Here is a 24,188-nt window from a genome sequence, read left to right as displayed (position 1 = left end):
TGAAGTGACGTTTTTAAGGGCTGGGGCACTGTTCCCAGCGGGCAGTAGACCAGTCTGTCAGTTATTTCCTTGTCCATGATGAAGTGGAGATCATGGGGAGAGTCCTGGTCTGAAGCTGGAGGCAGGCCACCCAAAGCACCTTGTATGTGTAAGAGGATCTCATTCTTCTTTTTCGATTGAGTTATTCTTTCCTAAATGTAATGAGATCTGGCTAAACTTCGATCAACCCCCTGATTTCACAGCCAGAACCCTCCCCACCACGTCTGTACCTTGTATCTCCCTTTTCTGTCTCTACCCCACCACCCCCCCCCCAGCCCCCCAGCGTAAGCACATATGAGTTCTGAAGGATCTGCCGCCATGGCATGGGGGCCTATAAGCAAAATGGGATCATTACAGGGAAATAAAACAACGTCACATCATTTGTACACCCACGTATAGCATATGCATGTCGACGCTGACACGGCCACCATGAATTGAGGCGGAGAGAGGGTGGTAAAAGGGGAAGGGTATCTTTGGTGCTTATGTAATGCTCAGCACGGTAGAGATGTTCACATGGCACGTAAACCCTTGGGCCAGCACTGCCAGTCCTCTTACCTAGTTTTATAGAAAAGGAACACACATCTCAGAGAGGCTGCGTCGGGGACATTCCCGAGGCCAACAGCTAGGGGTAAACTGGGTCTAGGGCCTAGAGGATCATAAGGTAAGAACAAGAGATCCTATGGGTTTCCGCAGGTCCTTAGGCCTGCCTACTTGCAAAACACTCCTAACAGCTACCAATGATTGATGCCTACTACGTCCTATGGCCTTCCATTGAAACTTGTCCTGAACCAAACTGAAACCCACAGAGCTCCAAGTCCTTCCAAGGGCGGGGAGGGGAGACCCTCGCGACCCACTCCCCGCCCCTTCAACCCCGCCCCCTTCAGCCCCGCCCACTTCGACCCCCTCCCCCGCTGCCTCCACCATTGCAGGCGGGTCTGAAGCCCCCCGGGGGAGTGCTTGCGTTAACAGCAAAGGGAATTTGACAACCCCACTGCCAGCTGTTGTTGGGAGGAGGGCTCCTCAGCTCCTCATTCTCCAAAGAGCTCCTTCCGTCTTATCATTTACAAATGTATACAAGACTTCATCGCCTTGAACAGAAGGGAGGACAGGGTGAGAGGGAAAGTTACGGTTTTTGGCCTGCGCCCTGTTTCGTTGGAGGAACGGACCTCCAAGCTGGTTGTGAGCAGAGCTGCAGCGTGGAGCAAAGTGAGTTAAGAAATCAATGCAGTGAGGTGTGCTGACCACTGATTTTTTAAATTGAACGGCACATCATGGCTCAGAGAAGAATAGAAAGTAACAGCATGATCACGCCCATATAAGAGTGATTATCATCTTGAGAAGTGTTTATGTTAGTATGTGGGTATGCGTGTGTGTCGGCGTGGAGGCTCATGATGTAGAGGACAGATCTTACGGCAAATCATTAGTTATTAAAACACACCTAAAAAGCTTACCTAAAACCCATATTCCCAGACCCTAGATTAGAGACGATTCGTGTCCGCCTTGGGAACTTGGACCCTGTATTTTTAATAGATGCCCTGGCGGCTGTGAGGATCAGCCAGGTATGAGAACCACGCAGGTGGGCGTTCCTCACCTGCCCTCTCCCTCCTCTGCCCCTCCTCCTCCCTCTCTCCCCCTCCCCCCTCCCTCCTCTCTCCTGGACAGCTTCGTGCTCCAGCTGAGCCCTAACAAAAGAGAAATCGCAGAGATCTGCTTCAAGCAGCACCCACCCCCCCCCCCCCCCCCCCACCCCGGGCAGCCCTGAGCTCTTGAGAACTGGGAAATGAGGGTTGGGTTTCCAGCACCAGTAGTCAAAACAACAAAAGCAAAAACCCCTTCCTCCACCCTCCTACTCCACCCCTGACACACACACCAGAAAAACAAAACCACTTTAGCGACAGCCAGGCCCAGGTTCAAACCCTGATCCTTCAACTTACTGCCTGTGTGACCAAGGTTACAGGGCAGGTTATGGGATTTCTCTAAGCCTCAGTTTCCTCGCCATTTAGGTGAGAATAATTGCCCTTCCCAAGGGTGTGGTAGGACTTAATGTAAGAATGTATCCATATGAGATAATGTCAGCGCCCCAACAGGTGCTCCACGATAGCAGCTCCCTTTCTGGCCCCCACCACCCCTCCCTGCAAGCTTTGGTACTCTCTGTCCTCTTTGGGAGCCTTAGGCGAAGTTAAGTAGCCATCTCAGGGGCGGGGTTGGGCCAAGGCTGTTAGTAACTTACTAAGGGAGATTACCTCGTCCAGCCCAGCCGGAGCCTTAGGTACTCACAGGCGCCCTGCCACAGCCTCCCCTCCCTCCCCCTCCCTCCCCCTCCCTGTTCCTCAGCCCCTCCCCGGTGCCTCCTGCCTGGGGCACGAAGTGAACTCCTCTGTAGAATGACTGTTGGGCCAGTCTGGGGGAGAGCCACTAGCTATGAAGGGCCAGTTGGTGGGTCTTTGGACAGGGAGGACCCCTTCCCTGCGGCAGGTGCGGGGTGCCCTGCAAAGTTCGGCGGCGGCGGATGGAGGCGGGTCTGCGCCCAGCCTGGGGCCGGGAAGCTCCAACCTCTGGAGAGGGAGGAGCTGCTGCCCTGGTGGGGCAGGTGGGGGGAGCCTGGGCCCAGGTGTGTCCGGGGCTCTGGGAAGTGATTGCTCCCTGGCGGACGCAGGCAAATTAAAGCAGTCTTGGCCCCAGGATACCGCTCTGGGAAGTCGCGTTCGTCTCCCAAAGGATCCGTCGGTTCTTCGGAGGAAGGCCATGGAAGGGGTAAGGCTTGCCGGCTTTCTCTGTGTTCTTTCTAGTGCCCGCCAACAGACAGCGGTGGGAAAGGGCTGTTTCTGCCTCCCGGGGAGAAGTAAACGTGTGGTGCTAGTGCGGTTCCAGAAGACTCACAGGGGCCCTGCCCCCCGGGGCAAGGGGGACAAAAGGAGGGCGTGTACTGGGTGCTCTGCATCGCCTCCCCAACTCTCCGAGGGTGAGGGGACCAGAGGCTCTCCGGATGGTGGCACAAGGGGTCCTAGCTCACACCCCGCCAGCTGGGTTTCTCACCTCTTCCCCCCAGCCTGGGTGTACCTGCCTGTTGGCCTTTCTCTGTTTGTTTGCCCTTGTGGACCCGGCCGGTCCCCTGATGATTAGTGGGCTTCCTGGTCAGAGAGCAGGACTGCCCGGTGTGCTGCTGTGGCTTGTGGCTTCATTGTGGGCTCTGCTCCTTATTAGCTCTGTGGTCTGGGGCAAGTGAGTTCATCCTCCTGAGCCCCGGGGTTCCTCGCTCATAAAATAGGATTACTACGAGAATCACTGGATTGTGAGATGGTTGGAGGTATTTATTAAACTAGAGACGACCTGTGGGCGAGTGCCGAGCCCACAGCCCAGGTGGACTTCCTCTCCTCGCAGGTGCTGTTTGCAGGCCTGCAGAATCGTTCAGCTCACTGACCTCCCTTTCCTTCTCCCGTTCTCGACTCCCTTCTTTCCCCCTCTTCAAAGTCAGCTTCTTTCCAAGGGGGACAGGGAGCTGTTTTGCTATAGATGTTCCTTAATATACATTTGGAGTCAAGTTGTTTTCTCCTGTGAATCCTGTGGCTTCCCTCCCACGGGTTTGGTTTTAAATGGGGAGAGAGGACCCTTTTCAAAGCTGTCACCTGTCAGAAAAAGCTCCCTTTTGTCCCGCCCCGGCATGAGACTGTGTCTCTGGCTGAGCAGTCCAGCTAGCTGAGTTTGGAACAGAGTGAGCAAGGGCACGCTGGTACTCCATCTCCCTTCTGAATTCTCTCCCTCTAACCTGTGGCCCAGCAACTTTCCAGAAGCTCTTCCTCGATGGAAGAAAGTCAGGCTGAATATATGTACTGTGGTCATAAGAAAAAGAAACGCTCGTCTCTTTTGCCCTCCCTCATCTACCAAGAGGTTGCATGGCACCCACTGTTTGAATTTATCTACATGGACAACACCGTGAGGTCGATGCCTTTTACCCCTTTGTTTATACATATACATGTTTATATCCATACACGTATATATATGGAGAGAGAGAGAGGGGGGATGAAACTGATGGTCAGAATGTCACTTGCTCAGTATCCTACATCTGGTCAGGAGCAGAGCTGGAGCATGGATACAAATACTAAGTGCCAGCTGTAAGCCAGGTATCGCTAGCAAGGATAACAAAACAAGCAGAACGTTAGGCAATTTAGAAAAAAAAAAAACAAACACAAAGGGCACTTTAGCTAATGTGGTTATGCAACTTTTTCTGTTCATGTAAGGGGGGAAAAAATCAGAGAAATATGGGTCCCTTCTCCTCTTAGAAAGAGGATTTTGGGGGCGCCTGGGTGGCTCAGTCAGTTAGGCCTCCGACTTCAGCTCAGGTCATCGGCTCAGGTCATGATCTCCTGGTCCGTGAGTTCGGGCCCGGCGTCGGGCTCTGTGCTGCCAGCTGAGAGCCTGGAGCCTGTTTCAGATTCTGTGTCTCCCTCTCTCTCTGCCCCTCCCCTGTTCATGCTCTGTCTCTCTCTGTCTCAAAAATAAATAAACATTGAAAAGAAAGAAAGGATTTTGTTTTATTTTTAACAAATCAACACAATATTCGTCACTTCAGTCTGTTGGTCCTGGGCACCTGTGCTGTGTTTCGAGGGCCCATTTAAGCTGTTGCAGGTGCAGCGATGAGCCAGCCAAAAATGCTGCCTTTATAAAACCTACTCTAGGGGCGCCTGGGTGGCTCAGTCAGGCGTCCAACTTTGGCTCAGGTCATGATCTCGCGGTCCGTGAGTTCGAGCCCCGCGTCGGGCTCTGTGCTGACAGCTCAGAAGCCTGGAGCCTGTTTCAGATTCTGTGTCTCCCTCTCTCTGACCCTCCCCTGTTCATGCTCTGTCTCTCCCTGTCTCAAAAATAAATAAATGTTAAAAAAAAAAAAAAATTAAAAAACCTACTCTAGTGGAGAAAACATATACTGTATGTTTATGACATTATACAATATATATTATATATAATACTATACCTTATATAGAATGTATAATAAATACCATGTAATAACAATTATAATATACATAGATATGTTATACGCATATATTAGGTTGGATCACAGTGGTTCCAATGTAGAAACACAAAGCTGGGAAGAGTATAGGGATGTCGAGGCAGCAGGTGAGCCTATTTTAAATGGGATAGTTTCGGGGCGCCTGGGTGGCGCAGTCGGTTAAGCGTCCGACTTCAGCCAGGTCACGATCTCGCGGTCCGGGAGTTCGAGCCCCGCGTCGGGCTCTGGGCTGATGGCTCAGAGCCTGGAGCCTGTTTCCGATTCTGTGTCTCCCTCTCTCTCTGCCCCTCCCCCGTTCATGCTCTGTCTCTCTCTGTCCCAAAAATAAATAAACGTTGAAAAAATAAATAAATAAATAAATGGGATAGTTTCAAGAGCAGCTTCCACATGTGATAATTGAACAGAAACTTGAAGGAAGTGAGGAAGTTGGCCATGTGGATATCTTAGGGGAAAATATTCCAGAGAGAGAGAATAGTGAATGCAAAGGCCCTGCGGCAGAAGCTTTTCTGGTGTGTTCAGGAGTAGCAAACTGTCCAGAATGGCTGGTGTCGAGAAAGCCGAGCGTGGTCAGATCATTGCAGGGCCCTGGAACTTCAGATTTTCCTCTCAGAGGGAGGGAGATCTGAGTGGCATAATAGAATGATCCAGCTTAAGTTTAGTTTAGTTTTTTTTTTTTTTAAATGTTTGTTTCTGTTGAGAGAGAGAGGGAGGGAGAGAGAGAGAATCCCAAGCAGGCTCCAACATGGGGTTCAGTCCTACGGCCCTGGGATTATAACTGAGCCTTGAACAAGAGTAGGAGGCTCAACCGCCTGAGCCACCCAGGTGCCCCCAGCCTACATTTTAAAAGGATCACCTGGCTACTGTTTTGAAAACAGATGATGGGTCGAGAGTGCAAGCATAGACTCTGGCTCACCAAGCAAGAGGGCATGGTGCCTCAGGCCAGGGTGTTAGTAATGGTGGCTAGAAATGGTCAGATTCTGGATACATCATAAGAGTCGAGTCAGAAGGATTTGCTGATGGATTGGATTAAAATGTGTGTGCGGGGTGGGGGGTGGGAATGAATCATCTGTGACTCCAAGGTGTGAAGCCTGAGCACCTGGGAGAACTTGAATGAGGTGATTTAGGATTAAACAGGTTTTCAAGGATACCAGGCATCAGTTTTAATCTTTCAGAAGATTGTAGGATGCAGCGAAATAATTTATTGTTTTAGGGCACTCAGTTTTGGAGTGGTTTCTTCTGCATCAATAGATACCTGAACAGGTAGAGGTGCCTGAGTGGCTCAGTTGGTTAAGCGTCGGACTCTGGATCTCAGGTTATCCCACAGTTTGTGTGATTGAGCCTGCAATGGACATCATGCTGACAGCAGGGAACCTGCTTGGGATTCTCTCTCTCCCCCTCTCTCTGCCCCTCCCCCTGCTCCTGCACTCTCTCTCAAAATAAGTAAATAAACGTTTTTAAAAAACAGATACCTGAACAATTAGATATCCTTCACTGTTTTGGCTGTACTAAATGTATCCCCCTCCCCCCCCCCCCCCACCAAAAGAAGGCTCAAGGGAATTCTATAAGAATATATTTTGTTACATAGTTTAGGCACCCAGACAGAAAGGTTGAGGAGTCTTTTTCCAAACCTATAGTGAGGTTATACCTCAGTGTACTCCCTCAACTAGGTAAGTTTGCATTTAGTCACACAGTTTTGGCAAAAGAGAATCCTAGCATTTTTGAGCTGGGAATGCTTTTCAGCTGGGATGCTTACAAAATGGTATTTGAGTTTTGATGAATGAGCATTGGAGTTGTAATTGACAGACCAGTATTGACGTTTACTTCTGCTTAATAGTCAAGTGATTTGAGCAAGTTCTTGAAACAAAATGTAGGAGTTGGGAGATTGCTCAAAGACCAAGAGGTCAAACAACTCCCATTTTCAAGATGGGGAAACTTGGGGCCCACTGGGGAAAAGTGGCAAGACATTTTTAATTCTCAAGTTAGCTAACATACAGTGTAGTCTTGGCTTCAGGACTAGATTCCTGTGATTCACCACTAACCAATAACATCCAGTGCTCATCCCAACAAGTGCCTTCTTCAATGCCCATCACCCATTCTCTGTGTTTAAGAGTTTCTTATGGTTTGCCTCCCTCTCTGTTTTTATCTTATTTTTCCTTCCCTTCCCCTGTGATCACCCGTTAAGTTTCTCAAACTATACATATGAGTGAAGTCATGTGGGATTTGTCTTTCTCTGACTGATGTATCTTGTTTAACATAATCCCTTCCAGTTCTATCCATGTTGTTGCAAATGGCAAGATTTCATTCTTTTTCATCGTGGGGTAGTATTCGTGTGTGTGTGTGTACACACACACACACACACACACACCACATCTTCTTTATCCATTCATCGGTTGACATTTGGGCTCTTTCCATAATTTGGCCAACAATTTCAAAGGGTTTTTACTTATAGTGCTATAAGCATTGGGATGCATGTGCCCCTTGGAATCAGCATTTTTGTATCCTTTGAATAAATTGCTAGTAGTGTTATTGCTGGATCATAGGGCAGTTCTATTTTTAATTTTTTTGAGGAACCTCCATACTGTTTTCCAGAGTGGCTGCACCAGTTTGCATTCTTACCAACAGTGCAAAAGGGTTCCCCTTTCTCCGCATCCTCGCCAACATCTGTTGTTTGCTGAGTTGTTAATTTTAGCCACTCTGATAGGTGTGATGTGGTATCTCATCGTGGTTTTGATTTGTATTTCCCTGATGATGAGTGAGGTTGAACATCCTTTCATGGGTCTGTTTGGCAACACATTTTGTAGCGACTTCCTTACCGTGCCACACATACAGTGGATGCTCCGTGACTGTTCTTGTTAATTTTGATAGTAAACCTGGAGACAGCAGATCACTAGGCCCTACTCTTTGATTATCTGATAGGTAGTTACCAAACATCTTCTGTGAGCCAGGTCCTCTCATAGAATTTCTCGCCTGTCTATTCTTGATGCCATCTAGTTACTCGGTCTTGCAGGGGAGAATGTCAAGAAAACAATTTGGGTATTAAATGAAAAACAGAGGGATGAAGAAAGCTCTAAGTTTTGATGGGAAGCACTGAGAGTGGGTGCCTGACCCAGGTTGGGGTTCATCCCTGGCTCCTTAGAAGAACTAGTGGGAGAGGGGTGGGGTGGAGAAGGGGAGGGAGGAAGAGACAGGGAGACAGAGAAAGAACATGGCCAGAATCAGATTCCAAGAGGGTCAGATATTGAAGGACTGACTAGCATATGCACTTGATCCTGTTAAGCCAAGAGCACTGCATAGGACTTCACCTCCAAAATGGGGAAAGTGAACTGAATGTCCCCCAAAGTCTTGTCATGCTTTGATACTCTTAGACTGCAGGACTTTCCCAAAGTCACAGGTGGCTTATTTTTTTTTTTTTTAATTTTTTTAATGTTTATTGATTTTTGAGAGCCATAGAGAGATAGAGAAACTGCGTGCACGAGTGGGAGAGGGTGAGAGAGAGAGGGACGGACACACAGAATCCAAAGCAGGCTCCGGGCTCTGAGCTGCCAGTGCAGAGCCTGATGTGGGGCTCTAACTCGTGAATCCTGAGATCATGATCTGAGCTGAAGTTGGATGCTTAAGCAACTGAGCCACCCAGGTGCCCCTACCAGTGGCTTATTTTTGACTGAACTGAGTCTAGAACCCAGGTTCTGAATGCCTTTAAAACCACTTAGCAAGCCCTCAAGGACAATTCCAAAGGGTTTTTATTTTTTTGATGTTTTTTTTCCCCGAACGATACGATTTTTTAATGAGTAGTAACTCAACAAGACAGGGTACACGTTTAAAAAAAAAAAAAAAAAAAAAAAAAAAAGGCAGACCAGCCAATGGAGGAGGGTGGTGTTGGAAAGGACCGGCTGTTGAGACCTTGTTCCTGGGAGAGCAGTGTGAGCTGAGGATTAAGATCTGATTGCTGGGGTGAGGTTTCTTACGAGTCGCAGAAGAATTTCTGAGGAGGGGAAAAGGGAAGATGACTCGGGTATTGACAGTTCTGAAAGACTGGCCACATCTCTCTTGTCTTTGCAAAGAACTAGTTGCCTTGAACTGTGTTGTCGAGTCCTCGATGGTAAGGAGCTGAGTGACCGGCTCACCTGCAGGGCTGACCTTGGGCCGGCTGGTGTGATCCCATGTCCCAGACCCCAGGAGTTTGTGACCCTCACATCGAGTCCAGTCCTCCCTGCTCCACAGTGTGTACCCTCAGTTCCCCGCTGGAGATGGTTCTAACAGGTGAATCCGATCACATCCCTCCCCTGCTGAGTCCTCCTCCGGGCTTCCCCACTCTCTGTGAAGTAGAGCCCGAGACCTTGAGCCTGGCTGACAAAGCCGGGGTGTTCCGGTACCTGCCCTGTGAGCTCCACTCCAGCCTCCTGGTGCTCCAGTCTGGTGTTTTCCACGTGCACACTCTTCCTTCCAGAATGCTCATGGCCACTTCCTCTAAGACTTAGCTCAGGGGTGCCTGGGTGGCGTGGTCTGTTGAGCGTCCGACTCTTGATTTTGGTTCAGGTCATGATTTCTTTCACGTTGGGCTCTGTGCTGACAGCATGGCGTCTGCTCGTGCTTTTCTCTCTCTCCCTTTCTCTCTGCCCCTCCCCCTCCCTCAAAAGAAATAAAATTAAAAACAATGGAAACCAAAAGACTCAGCTCAGCTGCCACCTCCCCGAGAAGCCTTCCTAGCCCCTTAGTCACAAATGGTCTCTCCTCACCTTGCAAGACCTCAGCCCTTTGAACAGACCCAGGCCTGGACTGGGAGATCCCGGAGAGCGGGGACTAGGTGCTGCTCACAGAGGTGACACAGCCTGGTGCCTGAAAGCAGGGACTCTGAGGCAGCCTGACTGGTTCCACTCCGCGCTCTATCATTTCCTAACTGTTCAGCCTTGAACTAGTGACTTGATCTCTTTGTGCCCCAGTTACCTCATTTGTAAAGGGACATCATGGTCCCACTTACTTCTCGGCCTCCAGGCGGGGTTTAAATAAGTGAATACACCTAAAGAGCTTGAACAGCTCAAAAGGCAGGTAATTCTACACACTAAAGTAGCAACAAGCTGTAATAATACACGAACTGCTCTGCCTTGAATTGTGTCCGATCCTCTCAAAGCCGTATGTGGAAGGCCTAACCCCTACTACCTCAGAAGGTGACCTTATTTTGGAGGTAGGGTCTTTACAGAGGTCAGGTTGTTAGGGCGAGGCCTCATCCAATACAGCCGGTGTCCTGATATATAGAATGAGTGGAGACAGAGACCCAGAGTGAAGGGAAGCCATGGAGAGAGGCCTGGGACGGGCCCTTCCCTCAGCCCTTACAAGGAACCCTTACAAGGACGCCTGGATCTCAGCCTTCAGTCTCCCAACACTGTGAAGCAATCAGTTTCTGTTGTTCCAGCCGCGTGGTCTGGTGTGCCTTGTATGGCAGCCCCACCAAGCTCCTACATGGACCTTACCAATAAATTAAGAGAATTAACGTGGATACTGGGTGACCCGCCCCCATCGGTCTGGGCGGTGTCTTTCACCGTGTTGTTATTCTGACCCCTCTAAACACAGCCGTGCCTAGCTCTTCTGAGAAGCATTCTGAGAAGTCCTTTTTACCACCGGGCATGGGAAATGGACGGAAGTGACCCGGGGACCACGGTCCCTGTTCCTCCCTGACCACTGACTTTCTGGATTTGGTTTTTCTCACCTGTAGAAATCTCCAAGAGCAGTCTCTCGGGGTGATTTGTAAAGATGGATCCTAACATTTTTTGGCACATACCAAATACAAAGAAGTTACAAAGTAAGGTGCTTCAGAAACGATAATTAAGCAATTTTGGACCCTGATACTGGAAAAAGTCAGTTTTATTGCCTGTGCTTCACTGTCACTATTTTCATCTTCTCTGTGTCACAGAAAAGGCAGAATCAGAAATCAAACTCCTATTTGACCATTCTTAACCTGGTTCCAGTTTGTCGTGATCACAGTGAGTGGTGTATCAGAGGTTTTTTTAAAGATTTTTTTTTTTTTCAACGTTTATTTATTTTTGGGACAGAGAGAGACAGAGCATGAACGGGGGAGGGGCAGAGAGAGAGGGAGACACAGAATCGGAAACAGGCTCCAGGCTCTGAGCCACCAGCCCAGAGCCCGACGCGGGGCTCAAACTCACGGACCGCGAGATCGTGACCTGGCTGAAGTCGGACGCTTAACCGACTGCGCCACCCAGGCGCCCCTTAAAGATTTTTTTTAACGAGAAGACTTGAATTGAAGTCTGGTCCTTCCGTCCCCTTGTTAGGTGGCCTTGAACAAGTCCCTGATCTTCTCTAGGGTTCAGCGTTCCTGTTTCTAAATGTGTCCAGTAATATTTATTTGATATTTTGTCCACGAGAATGACATAGAATAAAATATTTGCTAGTACCATTGAAAATAAAATCCTGTACAGATATTCATAGCTGTTGATTCCAGCAAAATTTCCCAACCCAAAATTCGAGCAGAGAGGACCTGAGAATTCAGACCACCTTTGGAGTCCTGCCTCCCCCACCTTTTGTGAACCAGTCATTAGCTCGTCTCAAAGATCAGCATGTGATCTTAAGAAAATCATAGTTGAGGGGTTTTTGGTTTTTGTTTTTTTTTTTTTTTTTAACAATTCGAAGTCCATATGTAAAAACAGAGCAGCGTTACTTAAACGTTTAAAGGATCAACACAGAAGTGCTGTCTTCCACGCCCTGAAAAAGGTGCCCATGGGTCTCCTGTCTTTCTCACCGTGCTGTTTCCGAGCACACGCACAGGAGCCTTGTCTCCAGGTTATGCTACGCAGGAGAGAGCGCTGCATTGGGAGTCTGCAGACCTCCGCCTACATTTAGTCCCTGCCACTCATGCCTGTGTGCCCTTAGGCAAATATTCCATCTCTGAGACTGGGCCTCTATCTCACTTGGCAATTAGGAAGTAATGAATGAGATGGCCGATCAGGAAAAACACCCTAGCATCAAACGTGTCCATGCAACCTTGCTCTCGTGTGCCAGGTAGTCCCTTGTGAGCTCAGCAGTGGAGCATTTGGGATGTTTCTGCCTCATTCTGACTCTGTGTCATGAGCAAAGGACTTTAATCCCTGGTTCTGTAATTCTCCAAAACAAAGAGAACACACAGGGTTGCTGGAGGGGTGTTGGGTTGGGTGGGGGTGGGGAGAGGGTAGATGGGCTAAATGGGTAATAGGCATGAGGGAGGGCACTTGGTGGGATGAGCACTGGGGGTTATATGGAAATGATGAATCACTGGGTTCTCCTGAAACCATTATTACGCTCTATGTTAACTAACTTGGATTTCATTAAAATGAAAAAAACAAACAAAAAAGACAAAAATAAATTGCTCGTAGACATGTTCACCGACTCTGTGCTCTTAATTCCCCTTGATGCCCACCGCAGTGTCACGCTGAGTGACTGCTTTGTTGAACTAAGGTCCCTAAAAGGAAGAAAGTATCCGTGAAGGACCCACTCTGCCAGTCCCTGCACCTAGATGTGTTTCATTTAAACCTCACAAGTGACTTGCAAGGGAAATTATCCCCGTTTTAGACAAAGAAAGAAGTTCGTAAAGGTTGCATGATTTCCTCATTGTTATTAACAGCAGCTAACACTGAGCACCTATGTATGTTAGGCATGATCCTAAGTTTTTTATATGTATCAACTTCACAGCTGCTCTAGAGAAAGCACTGCCTTTGAGAGAGACAGAGAGGTTGTGTAACTTGCTGAAGGACACACAGCCAGTTGGTGGTGATGTTAGGAGTCAAACCCAGAGCTGGAGTGTTCAAGGGCACTCTCTGCAAGAGTTTGTCTTCCCCTAGAAACTCCTGGATAGTGGTATCCTCCTACAGAAAGTACAGAGTTAGCATAAAAAAGGAGATGCCTTCTTACACACCAAAGCCATGAAATGCAAGGACACCATTTCCCTGAGTTTCTGCTTGGAAAACTATGAAACCACACACAGGTGGAGTGACATAGAACATTTGTACTGTCAGGGCGCCTGGGTGGCTCGGTCGCTTAAGCGTCCAACTTCGGCTCAGGTCATGATCTCACGGTCCGTGAGTTCGAGCCCCGCGTCGGGCTCTGTGCTGCCAGCTGAGAGCCTGGAGCCTGTTTCAGATTCTGTGTCTCCCTCTCTCTCTGCCCCTCCCCTGTTCATGCTCTGTCTCTCTCTGTCTCAAAAATAAAATAAACGTTAAAAAAAAAAAAAAAAAAAAAACATTCGTACTGTCCCTCAATCCTATCCTTCAGAAAAGACCTCCCTTCAAGGCGTGCATTCACGATGAAAACCAGTGATAACTCTCCCAGCAGAAAAGCAGAGCCTGGTAACATCCTTCATCTAAAAGGTTGTTCCAGAGTATAGCTACAACTGTTAGAATACTTCCCAGTTAACTCCTTAAGCTACCTACAGGTCAAGGTGTTTCTCCTTACCTCAGGGGGGTATAAACCTCCCATAACTTTAGTAGTGCTGAAGACCTATCTGTTGACTTCTAACTTTGCAAGACTGGCATAGGAAAGCATATTCAAATTCTAGACTCCCTGTTGGGAACATTTACTGGTAAAACCCTGTGATCCACTGCAACCCAGGAATGCAGTGTGGACCTGGGGGCTGTGAGGGCTGAGAAGGAATCTCAGTTATTGCCTTTCTTGGCCACCAGCATGGGATGAGAGAGAGCCATATCCACACAGGAAGCTGCGTAGTATAGGTTAGGTGCGTGGATGAGGCTTCCAGAAATTCAAGTTCAAACTCCACCCCCTTCAGGGCATTAACTCTAAACATCAAGTCTCTGGTCTGAAATCGTAGAGTAATAGCATGTGGGGATAACTTACCAAGGTCGTCCAAAGATTTACATGAAATGCCTTTTTCTCATTCACTTCTTCCTCTGAGGCAGGTGGAAGAAGTTCTGTTTCGAGAACCAGTCTTGGCCTTGGCAGTATGTCTGTGTGACTTGGGGCAAGTCTTCAGAATCTTCACCTATAAGACAGTGTGTTGAGTCAAAGGTTATCCGTTAATTACCACTCTGAGTGCGTGCACTGAAAAACTTTATCCCTGACAGCAAAGGAGATGTCTGGCTCACAGGGAAGTCAATAAGATGAGTGATGTTTGTTTTATTTATTGGTAAACCCACGGCTTTACTCCAAGTGGAATTTGAAACCACTCATGGCTTGTCTCCATGTTTCTTGATGCTTCTCTGGCTCAAACTGTGGTAGGATACTACTGCGTGACTAACACCCTCAAGTCAAACGTTTGGTTCACATTCTGACTCCATGACTTGCGGGTTACGTGTTGAGTCACTGGGTGCAGAGCTCCTCCCACTCCTGTTGGGCATGTAGTGTGTGTGTATGCGCGTGAGAGACCGTTACGTGAAATCACTGAGATTCTGGTATATCTAGCCACTATATACCCCAGAGTGTTTTTTTGCAGAGCACATATGTTCATTTCCTATTGTTGCTATAGGAAATTACCACAAAGTTGGCAGCCCAAAGCACCGCAACGTCATTCTCCCACGGGTCTGGAGGTCAGGAGTCTCACATCAGTCTGCAGGGTTGCGTTCTTCTAGAGGCTGTAGGGAAGAATGTGTTTCCTCACCTTTTTCAGTTCAGAAGCCATCCACAGTCATCGGGCTATGGCCCCTTCCTCCAACGTCAAAGCCAACAGCGTGGCACCTTCCTTTCTCTCTGACTTCTGCTTCTGTCCTTATTTCTTCTAAGACTCTGACTTTCCTCCCTTCCTCCTATAAGGACCCTTAGAGTTATATTGCACCCACCTACACGCTCCAGGAGAATCTCTTCATGTCAAGAGCTTTAACTCCATCACATTCCTAGATCCCCTTTGACCACGTAAGGTAACCTGTCCCAGGTTCTGAGGATTGGGGCAGGGACAACTTTGGAAGGGGGCATTGTGTAGCCTCCCACAGTCCTAGACTACCATGACCATTATTCACCCCAGTGCTGTCTTGTTTTTCAGAGCATGTGTCCTAGTTGTTTAAAAAAGGAAAGGAAAAGTGTGTAAGTAGCTATTTAATTTCTCCCACTCTGGATCATAAATTCCACAGAAGAGAAAGTGCCTATTTCTTACTCAGTGTTCTCTCTCCTGATGGCTTAAATGGTTAAACACAATGATGACAATAGATGATGTTTTCGGGGCTAGGCAATATGCTTAGCCCTTCCTATGAATAATATACTTTAATCTATACAACAGCCTGGCAAGAATGTGTAACATTACTGTTCCTGTTTTCAGGCAGAGAGACTAAACCTAGTTGGGTGGGTGGGGCCACCCAACTAAGTGATGGGTCCAGTAGCTCTACCCAAGCCTATCTGACCCCAGAGATCTCTTAGTTAACAGACGTTGTACCAAAAGCCTATGAAATAAAACCTAATTTAGACCTCCCTCAAACTAATCAGAGTTTAATAGGAAAGATGTACAAAAGTACTATAATAAACGCCATGTGGCAATTATTATGTAATATGGACAGTACCATATGTTCAACTGACTGAGGGAGCAGACAGGAAGAATGTTTTAAGAATGTCTTCACCTGGGACACCCGGGTGGCTCAGTCGGTTGAGCGTCCGACTTCGGCTCAGGCCATGATCTTGCAGTTTGTGAGTTTGAGCCCCCGCGTTGGACTCTGTGCTGACAGCTCGGAGCCTGGAGTCTGCTTCAGATTCTGTGTGTGTGTGTGTGTGTGTGTGTGTGTGTGTGTGTGTCTGTCTGCCTCTTGCTCTCTTTCTCTCTCTCTCTCTGCCCCTCCCCCACTTACACTCTGTTTCTCTCTCCTTCAAAAATAAATAAACATTAAAAAAAAGTTTTTTTAAGAATGTCTTCACTCAAGTTGGGTGAATCAGAGAAGGCTTTCCCAAGGGAGATAATTTTTTATTCTAGTTTTAAAAGATGAAAAGTGTTCACCAGACAACAAGGGGTAGAGTGGGAAAGGCATTCCAGGCATACAAGACAGTGTATGCAAAGGAACTGAGGCAGGAAGCAGCATGGCATGTCTGCAGATAAAGGGACAGTGGCAGAAGAGGAGCATGGAGACCCTCATGTCCCTGCTGAGGACTGTGTCCTCCACACAGCACTGGAGAAGTACAAGGGTGAAGAGTGCATGGTGGCTGGTAGGAAAGATTCCCTGGGGGCTGAGTTAACTAAGCCCTTCTCCTCATGTTGCTTATGAGCCAGAAGGTACGTAGTTAGAGAATTGCTTCATTTCAAAGTTTGAGATAGAGGGTCATAGAATCATTACAAAGTCTTGCTTTAAGCCATCCCCCTCCATCCCCCACACACGCCCCATGAGGTTTATTCATCCACTCATTAATTTACTGTATGTTTTTTGAGTACTCTCCATGTGGTAGGTGCTGTGTGAGACACTGAAATCCCAACTCCTTCTCTTTGGTAAGCCAGTTCCAAGGGTTAACTGAGCTTTTCCGTCTGGAAAATTCTTCCCTGTCAGCTCCACAGCATTTATACATACTCAAAGATAATATCTTGAGTCTTTGTTGGATTCTGGTGGGGTTTTTTTTCATTTTTTCTAAAAATTAGACTTAATGTTGAATATTCCAACTGCCTCAAACAGTGTCTTATCCCAAGACACTCTTCTTTTTAAAATTTATTTATTTAAATTCAAGTTAGTTACCATACGGTATAGACTTGGTCTCAGGAGTAGAACCCAGTAATTCATCACTTCCATATAACAGCCAGTGCTCGTCCCAAGAAGTGTCCTCCTTAATGCCCATCACCCATTTAGCCCATCCCCCCACCAAACACCCTCCAGCAGCCCTCAGTTTGTTCTCTGTATTTAAGAGCCTCTGTTTTTATTTGTATTCAAAGTATTGTCATATTTCATTTTATTTGATATTCATAAGAAGAACCTCATGAAGTAGACAGGACAAATACAATTATTAGTATTTCAAGTATTACCAAAAATGGGATTTTATATCTTCAGTTGGTCAACAAGAATTTTAGTTTTCTCAGGTCATGATAAGTTCTGCAAGAAATAATTTCTATATGGTTGTATAAGACCGTGGTTAACGAATTTCATGTATGCATGTTAATTTGGTCAACGTGATTTTGTTGACTGTTTGCTCTGACCAGTACCAAGCCAGACTCGGGGATTTCTAATCCTTACCACAAACTTGCAAAACCATAAGGGGTCCCGTTTTATAGATGAGCAAATTGAGGCTCTACGAAGCTGAGCGATGACTTCTTCAAGATCAGAGTGACCTAACAAGTACTCCAACCCTGGATTGGTTCCAGTATTATTTCTATTTTCATTTTAGCCTCAATGAGTCAGAAGCTTATTCTTCTTGAGTACCCAAGGTTATACATCGTAAAAATCAGAAAGCAAGAGTACCTCCTCCTTTTCATCTTGCTGCTCTCAAAGCTAAGTAATTGCCTATGATTGTTTTCTTTCTCCCAGCATCATCTGATATTAAAGCCTTATTATTTCTTCTTGTCAGTTTGCACACACAAAAAATCTCATTTAATGTTCCATGCAGCCATGCATTCTAGTCAGCAGAGCCTGACTCAGTCTGCCCTTCAACTATTTTGGCTGTTTACCACAAGCTGGTATCTTTGAGCTGAGTAAAAAAAGTCTGACCCGGCACCCATAAGATCAATTCAAGACCATATCCATGTAGTTGCTGTGTCAGGTTTTTTTTTTCCTTGCTAGGTACCCCAATGTGTTTTCCATATTTAGCTGACCGCAAGCTAAGAGAAACCCCAGCCTCCAGGAGTGAGTAAAAATGGGCTCATGGATGGAGTTCAAGGAGACCAGCGCTAAATGCTTGAAGGGAAGGGCCTGTGTTGCTGTCCATTGTTCTGAACTAGTATTGTTGGCTTGTCTGGGTACAAGGTGGGAAAATGGAGGGAGCAATGAGGGAGAGAGGGCAATTTCATAGGGTCATTTCACGAAGTGAGTAGGACCAAGCAGTAGACTAGAATGAAAGCTCCAAGAAAACCCATGGATACTGCACCTCAGAAGAAGAGGGAGGCCAACATGGAAGCATTTCTATTATTGGCAACTCAAATGGCCACCTGTCAGAACAGGTGGAATTTTTTCTATCTGAGACCATCAGGCCAATTCTGTGCATGTTTCCTAAGTGTGTACTCATTGTCACGGATAATCATTTCATCATATTCAAAATCACCGTGATCCTCATCAACATCATTATCCCTCTCCTCCTCCTCATCTGTCTCATTATCAATATGCCAACTGTCCTTATCAAAATATCATTGCTGGGGGCCTCCTTTGTGCTAGGCACCAGCCGGCGTTGATGTCTATGGCAGTCCTATGATAGGAATAGTTGTATGCCCATTTTATTTATCAGGAAATAGGGGACAGTGAACTGAAATAGCTTTGTAGAGACAGAGCCTGAATTCATAGAGCTAGGATTCTAATCTAAAATCTTTCAACCCCAAAGCCCACATTCTTTATTGCTGCCGGTGAAGTGGCTCTTAGCATAGGGAAGAAGGGGAAAAATGTGAAAGACCGTAACATTGTAACAAACACTCCAGTGGAGAGAGCACCCGGGCTCCTGGAACACATGGAAATCACCACCTCTTGCTGCATACCTGAGGGAAGGCTTCCACAGGGACTTGCAACGGAGCTGAGTGAAGCAAGACAAATATTTTTTTGGTCCATAAAAAGGAAGAAGAGCATTTGAGGCAGAGAGTGAAATGTGTGCAAAGGCATGGAGGCATGCAGTCCTCCAACAAATACTTAGTGTCTTCCCTGATCCAGGCACTATGTTAGGAAACCCAAAGGTGAATAGGAGACAGAAGAGTGCACTCGGTGCAGTAGATGAACCTAGGGGAGATAAGAAGGAAAGCTTCTAGAACCATTAGTATTTAGAGGGGAAGGTGAGAGGAAGATAAACTGTTAGTAATATACCTGTATTGTACTTTACAATGTATCTTCACATGCCTGGATCGTGACCTAGTACCCAATAGGCACTCGATTAATGAATGACTGACTGAACAGTCTGTTGACCTTTAAAACAACCCATTTGCTGGTAAGCTCCGTGTGGGCAGAGAATACTTGGTCACCACTCTCCCTGCCTGTATCTGCAGTAGGGCCCCTGAGGCACACAAATCCTGGGGAGCAGTTCACATGGCAATCTGTGAGAGTGATCTGTGTGGTCACACAACGTGTGACTCGTGTCCCTCCAGATGTGCAACGTGGTGGGGAGGGTTCGTGTCTGATTTAGGGGATTAACATTTGTTGACCGAAGAAGGTAATGAACGAAGAAGAAAGGGAGGAAGGCTAGACAGAGATGACGGTTACTCCTGCAGGAAGCATCCGTTAAGTCTGGGATCCGTTATCCCTTCCACAGGGAAGATATCTATAGTGCCTGCCTGCCTCAACACCCATCTAGTGAGTGGAAGAGCCAAAAGTGGATCCCGGGACCCTCCTGGTCAATGCTTTTCTACCACAGCACACAGTTTCTCTGTAATTTCCATCAGTTCAAGGTTCCCCCCCGAGAGGCCAAGGGTGCTTCTTTCCTAGGAGACAGTTGGGCTGCCGAATGCGGCACTAGCCGCGCACGGCTGCTGCCCTCCCAAGGTAAGGAAACTGGGAGCTGGTGCGATGCCTTTCCCAGGGATGGCTTGCAAGTAATTGCTGCTGTAAGTGTCCCTCACGAGTGGCTCTGGCTTCTCTAGCTCTTTGAGTGAAGAAGATTCCGAGCTTTGGTGAGGGGATTAGCAGAATGCACATGTAGAAAGCACAGACTGTCAGGCATCAATTTTGGCTGAAGAAATTTCGCCTCAGATAAAAGGACTTGGGAAGGCTCTTCCTTTGCATTCTTGGACTGTTTGCAGGCACCAGTCGAGGCTGTGGTGGTGTGTTGGAGCTGGGGGAGGGAGGGTAGAAGGCCTCGTTGGAAGTTTATCAGCTCTGCAGTTGTGGACCAGTGACTTGGCCCCTGCAGCTCTAGTGTCTTCATCCATAAGACAAAGCCCATCACTTCTCCGTTGCCCATAGTGAAAGAGGAAGCAAGACGATGTATGAAAAGGGACTAACCCAACGTGGTAGAATGGGAAGAGCTTGAGTTTTGCAGTCAAACCTCATTTTTTATTTTTTTTTAAAGTTTATTTTTATTAGAGTGTGCCAGCCGGGGAGGGACAGAGAGAGAGAGAGAGAGAGAGAATCCCAAGCAGATTCTGCACTATCCGTGCAGAGCCCCATGGGGAGCCCAAACTTACGAACTGTGAGAGCATGACCTGAGCCGAAACTGAGAGTTGGATGATGAACCGACTGAGACACCCCGGCGCCCCAGGCTTCATTTTTAAATCCAGATTTACCACTTCATAATGAGGCAACTTCGACTAGCAACTAATGATAATAGTTATCTAGCATTTGTATAAAATCTGTGTAGCAAACGCTGTGGTTTGCCCAAATTAACAGGCAGCAGTTAGTGTTGTTAGTGTTGCCATGTTATTGACAAGAGCCAGGGAATGAAAGTAAGGTTCAGCCCCCCTGGCTGACAGTGAAAAGGCCAGGATCAAAAGCTGACTCTGAAGTCTACGGCATGGTTTTTAATCTCTAAGCTAAACTGCTTGCTCTCCAAGCCTGTTTTCTTAGCTCTACAATGAGGATAATAACACCTGCCCTGCCGGGTTGTCAGGAGAATCTGCACTTCGATGTGCAAAGCACCCGTTGCAGTGGTACAAGCTCAGTGAATGGGGTGGCAGGTGGGGGGGGGGGTGGGGGAGGATGGCACCACGTGACAAGAGTGACAGTGGCACACCAGGTCTTAGAGATGATGCCCATTTCCGTGACTGGAGAAGGAAGGTACTGACCAGACAGAAGACCAGACGGAAGCTGTTTTCTCTTATTTACAAAACAAAGTGACACAAAAACATCTATCACCTGTAAAATCTGTCCCAGTTGCCTTTGGAGTCGTATCTTTGAGTTCTTTGATGGTTTCTTCCTGCAACTGGGACTCAAACGTGAAGAGCGAACCTAAGAAATGAACATGGCCGTGCTGGCTCAGGAGTTTACATCATAAGCTGGAGGGTGAAGGCAGTGAGGTGCTGAAAGGAGTTATTGAGCTTTTCAAATTTCAGTAAATCACACTTGAAATAAAACTGCCATGAACCCAAAGGACACTGAGCAACTGTTCTGTTTAGGGCTCAAGAGGGCAGCGGGGAGGGCAGGAAGCCTCTTCAAATAAGGACACCCTGATGTTTCCAACTTGCTGGTAACAAGTTTCTAGGGAAGCCTCCCTGTTCCTGCCCCAAATTGCAGTGCTGAACAAGCAGGGGAAGTGTAATGGGGAGGCTGGATGGGGGAGTAGTTTGGAGACTTTCCTGTGCATACAGATCGTCCGTGCTGACTCTGGGACCTTCTCCTCAGGCTGCTATGTCCACCTGGCGCCCCTTTGAACTTAGCATCTGAGAATGTGTAACCTAATTTGTCCTCTGAGACCCTCTCCTGTACCACATTTCAGTATCTTGAAGCAATATCTGGAACCCAAGTGTTCTTTTGTTTTTGAGGGAGGTTTTGTTTTGTGATTTCCTAAAAGGCATTATGAACCTTGTTGGTTTCAAACGAGTAATTATCCACCACCCCCCACCCTCCCGTGCCTGAGGGTTTCATGTCTTGATTGAGGGGATTTCGAGACTGCAAAATAACCAATTTCTAATTCACCCTGTGCCTGTATGGTCTGCAAAAGTATTTTGAACCATAAAAGGCAAATGTGTGTTAAGTTTGTTTTTAATGGCTTGGGGCCTTTCAGCAGACTCAGGCTGGTTTTTCTCCTTCCCCATCTCACATTTCAACCAACTGTGGACCCCACACTTGGCAGGCTCTCTCAGGCCTCCGGTCCCACAAATGTCTCCTCTGTCCCAAGTGCCCCCCAGCCTGTTCTCCACCTGTGACTTTGTCCAGGAAGGTCTTGGTGCTCCCCAAACCCAGTTAGGTGTCCCTCTTCCCACACCTGGTGCTGCCTTGTCACAGCCGTGGCTGTGGGGACCCGTTGTCTGTTTCCTTGTCCGTCTTTTCCATGAGACTGTGGGCTCCATGACGGCAAGACCTGTGTCTGTCTTCTTCACTTAAGTGACCCATCGTAGGCATGCAACCGGGAATTGTTGGATAAATTTGGGAGCAGACCAATGAAAACCTGTCACTGCAGAAAAGGTGTGCTAGAGCAGAGTTTATTTTAACATCACTGACCCCCGTCCTCGGAGCCACACCAAGCAGCTTGTGCATCATGCTAGCTACCAGGATGAGGCCGTGCGCGCTCCTCTTTGCCACTTTTCTATAAATGTAAATTCACTCCAAAGTAAAAAGTCTATTCTCTCTCTTTGTCTGTCTGTCTGTCTGTCTCTCTGTTTCTCTGTCTCTCTCTCTCTCTCTGTCTCTCTCTCTCTCTCTCTCTCTCTCTCACACACACACACACACACACACACACACACCCCACAAGCTTTGGCATCAGGGCTGAGTTCCTTATGCTTGGCTCACACACTCATTAGCCACGTGAAATGTGGATGCAAAATGAACAGATCTTTTTCAAGATGTAACAAGAGGGGCACCTGGGTGGCTCAGTTAAGCATCCAACTTTGGCTCAGGTCACGATCTCGTGGTTTGTGGTTACGATCCCCGTGTCGGGCTCTATGCTGACAGCTCAGAGCCTGGAGCCTGCTTCAGATTCTGTGTCTCCCTCTCGCTCTGCCCCTCCCCTGCTTGTGCTTGCGCTCTCTCAAAAATAAACATCTAAAAATTTTTTAAAAAAATGTTAAAGGTAAAAAAGTTTGAGCCCAAATTAAGATAGGCTGGGATACACAATCCTCTCACACAAGAGAGTGCTCAGAAAAAGGAACATTTGGTGCAGGGTTATATATATGTTTTTCTTTTTACATAAAGAGTTACAAATCATCCTGAACAAAGACATTCCAGAAAGTTACGGACTTTATCTTACGCTTTTAGCTTGTGCAAGGCTGTATGACTTTAATCTTATGGGTTTTTTCTTATGTTGATGTTTGGAATGCTCCTTTTTGGTTATCTTTTTTTTTTTTTAACAGAGTAGATGTACAATGTGTGTTCAGGGCAGAAATAGAGTCCATGCTTTGAGGTTTTGCTGGGTCATTTTGACCTAGGTAAACGTATAGCTTCCCTAGGAGCCCTTGGAGCAGGGCCCATAAACATGAAAAGTTAAAAATTTCCTCTACTTTATCAGACCTAACCAAGGTTCAGAAACTCTGATCCTTGGTTTTTCCTCCTCTGGGGCACAGCTTGGAAGCCCGTTGTAAGGATTACAGTAATTGAGACAAAATGCACATATTGCTATGCTCAGTGCTTAGAACCGTACTAACATAATAAGATGTAACATACACAGAATTCAGTGCACTTTTCATATTCTCTTATCTAGAATTCCTCCTAATTTTTCCACAGTCCCTCTGTCCATAAATGCTTCCTAATCAGTTCAGTTAAAAAATATTGTCATCTACACTCTGTGGACCTAGGTGTAGTGACAGAAACGAGTGGACCAGAGTACATTCTGGCCCATGCCCCGAGGACATCAGTATGAGTGGGGTTCAGGTAAATCAGACACATAGATGGATGCTTTTTAATAAAATTAAATAAATGGAAAGACAGGTAAACAGAGAGTGCTATAAAGCAGGGAGCAGGTATTAGCCCAGCCTAAGCGCCGGAAAAGGCTTCTGGGATGGGTTGATTGCTCATCTGAATCTCAGAAGATGAATAGTTTACCTGGGCACGTAAGTATGGAAATGCCATTCCAGGCCGAGGGAACAGCATGAGCAAATGCACGGGAGGCAAGTCCAGTTTTACTGACGGGGTGAGTTAGAGGCAGGAAGTAGTGGAAAATGAAGCTGGGGTTGGAGACAGGAGAAGATCAGGGGGCCTGTGTGTATGGATGGAATGTGTAATTTATCATCAGGAAAATGGGGGCCATTGAAAGATTTTAACAGAGGAGGATGTGATTCAAGCTGCAGTGAAGATGCATCGTTCGCATGGATTTAATTTGTAGGTCTCTAAGAGAGCCCTTTTAAAGAACATTTCCTCTAGGTCATTACCCCAGAAATCCATTCATTTTTTTTTTTTCAACGTTTATTTATTTTTGGGACAGAGAGAGACAGAGCATGAACGGGGGAGGGTCAGAGAGAGAGAGAGAGGGA

General features: G+C 47.0%; 1 protein-coding gene across 4 annotated transcripts in view; it reads left to right on the top strand.

The window, feature by feature from the left end:
• The first annotated feature begins 2,422 nt into the window (after positions 1-2,422).
• The window catches only part of FYB2 (FYN binding protein 2), a 128,314-nt gene continuing 106,548 nt past the window's right edge, over positions 2,423-24,188 (top strand). For 2 of the 4 annotated variants that reach the window (XR_006712332.1, XM_045477543.1), the window contains exon 1: positions 2,423-2,793. Coding sequence is in view for 3 of the 4 variants with exons in the window: in XM_045477543.1 (XP_045333499.1) it covers positions 2,461-2,793 (333 nt within the window). In the remaining variant the exon portion in view is untranslated. The remainder of the gene's footprint in view (positions 2,794-24,188) is intronic. The other 2 variants (XM_045477542.1, XM_045477544.1) reach the window with 2 other exon arrangements.

This window comes from Leopardus geoffroyi, chromosome C1, assembly GCF_018350155.1.
Source record: "Leopardus geoffroyi isolate Oge1 chromosome C1, O.geoffroyi_Oge1_pat1.0, whole genome shotgun sequence".
Taxonomy (NCBI): Eukaryota; Metazoa; Chordata; class Mammalia; order Carnivora; family Felidae; genus Leopardus; species Leopardus geoffroyi.
This window is presented reverse-complemented; position numbering and strand designations above follow the sequence as displayed.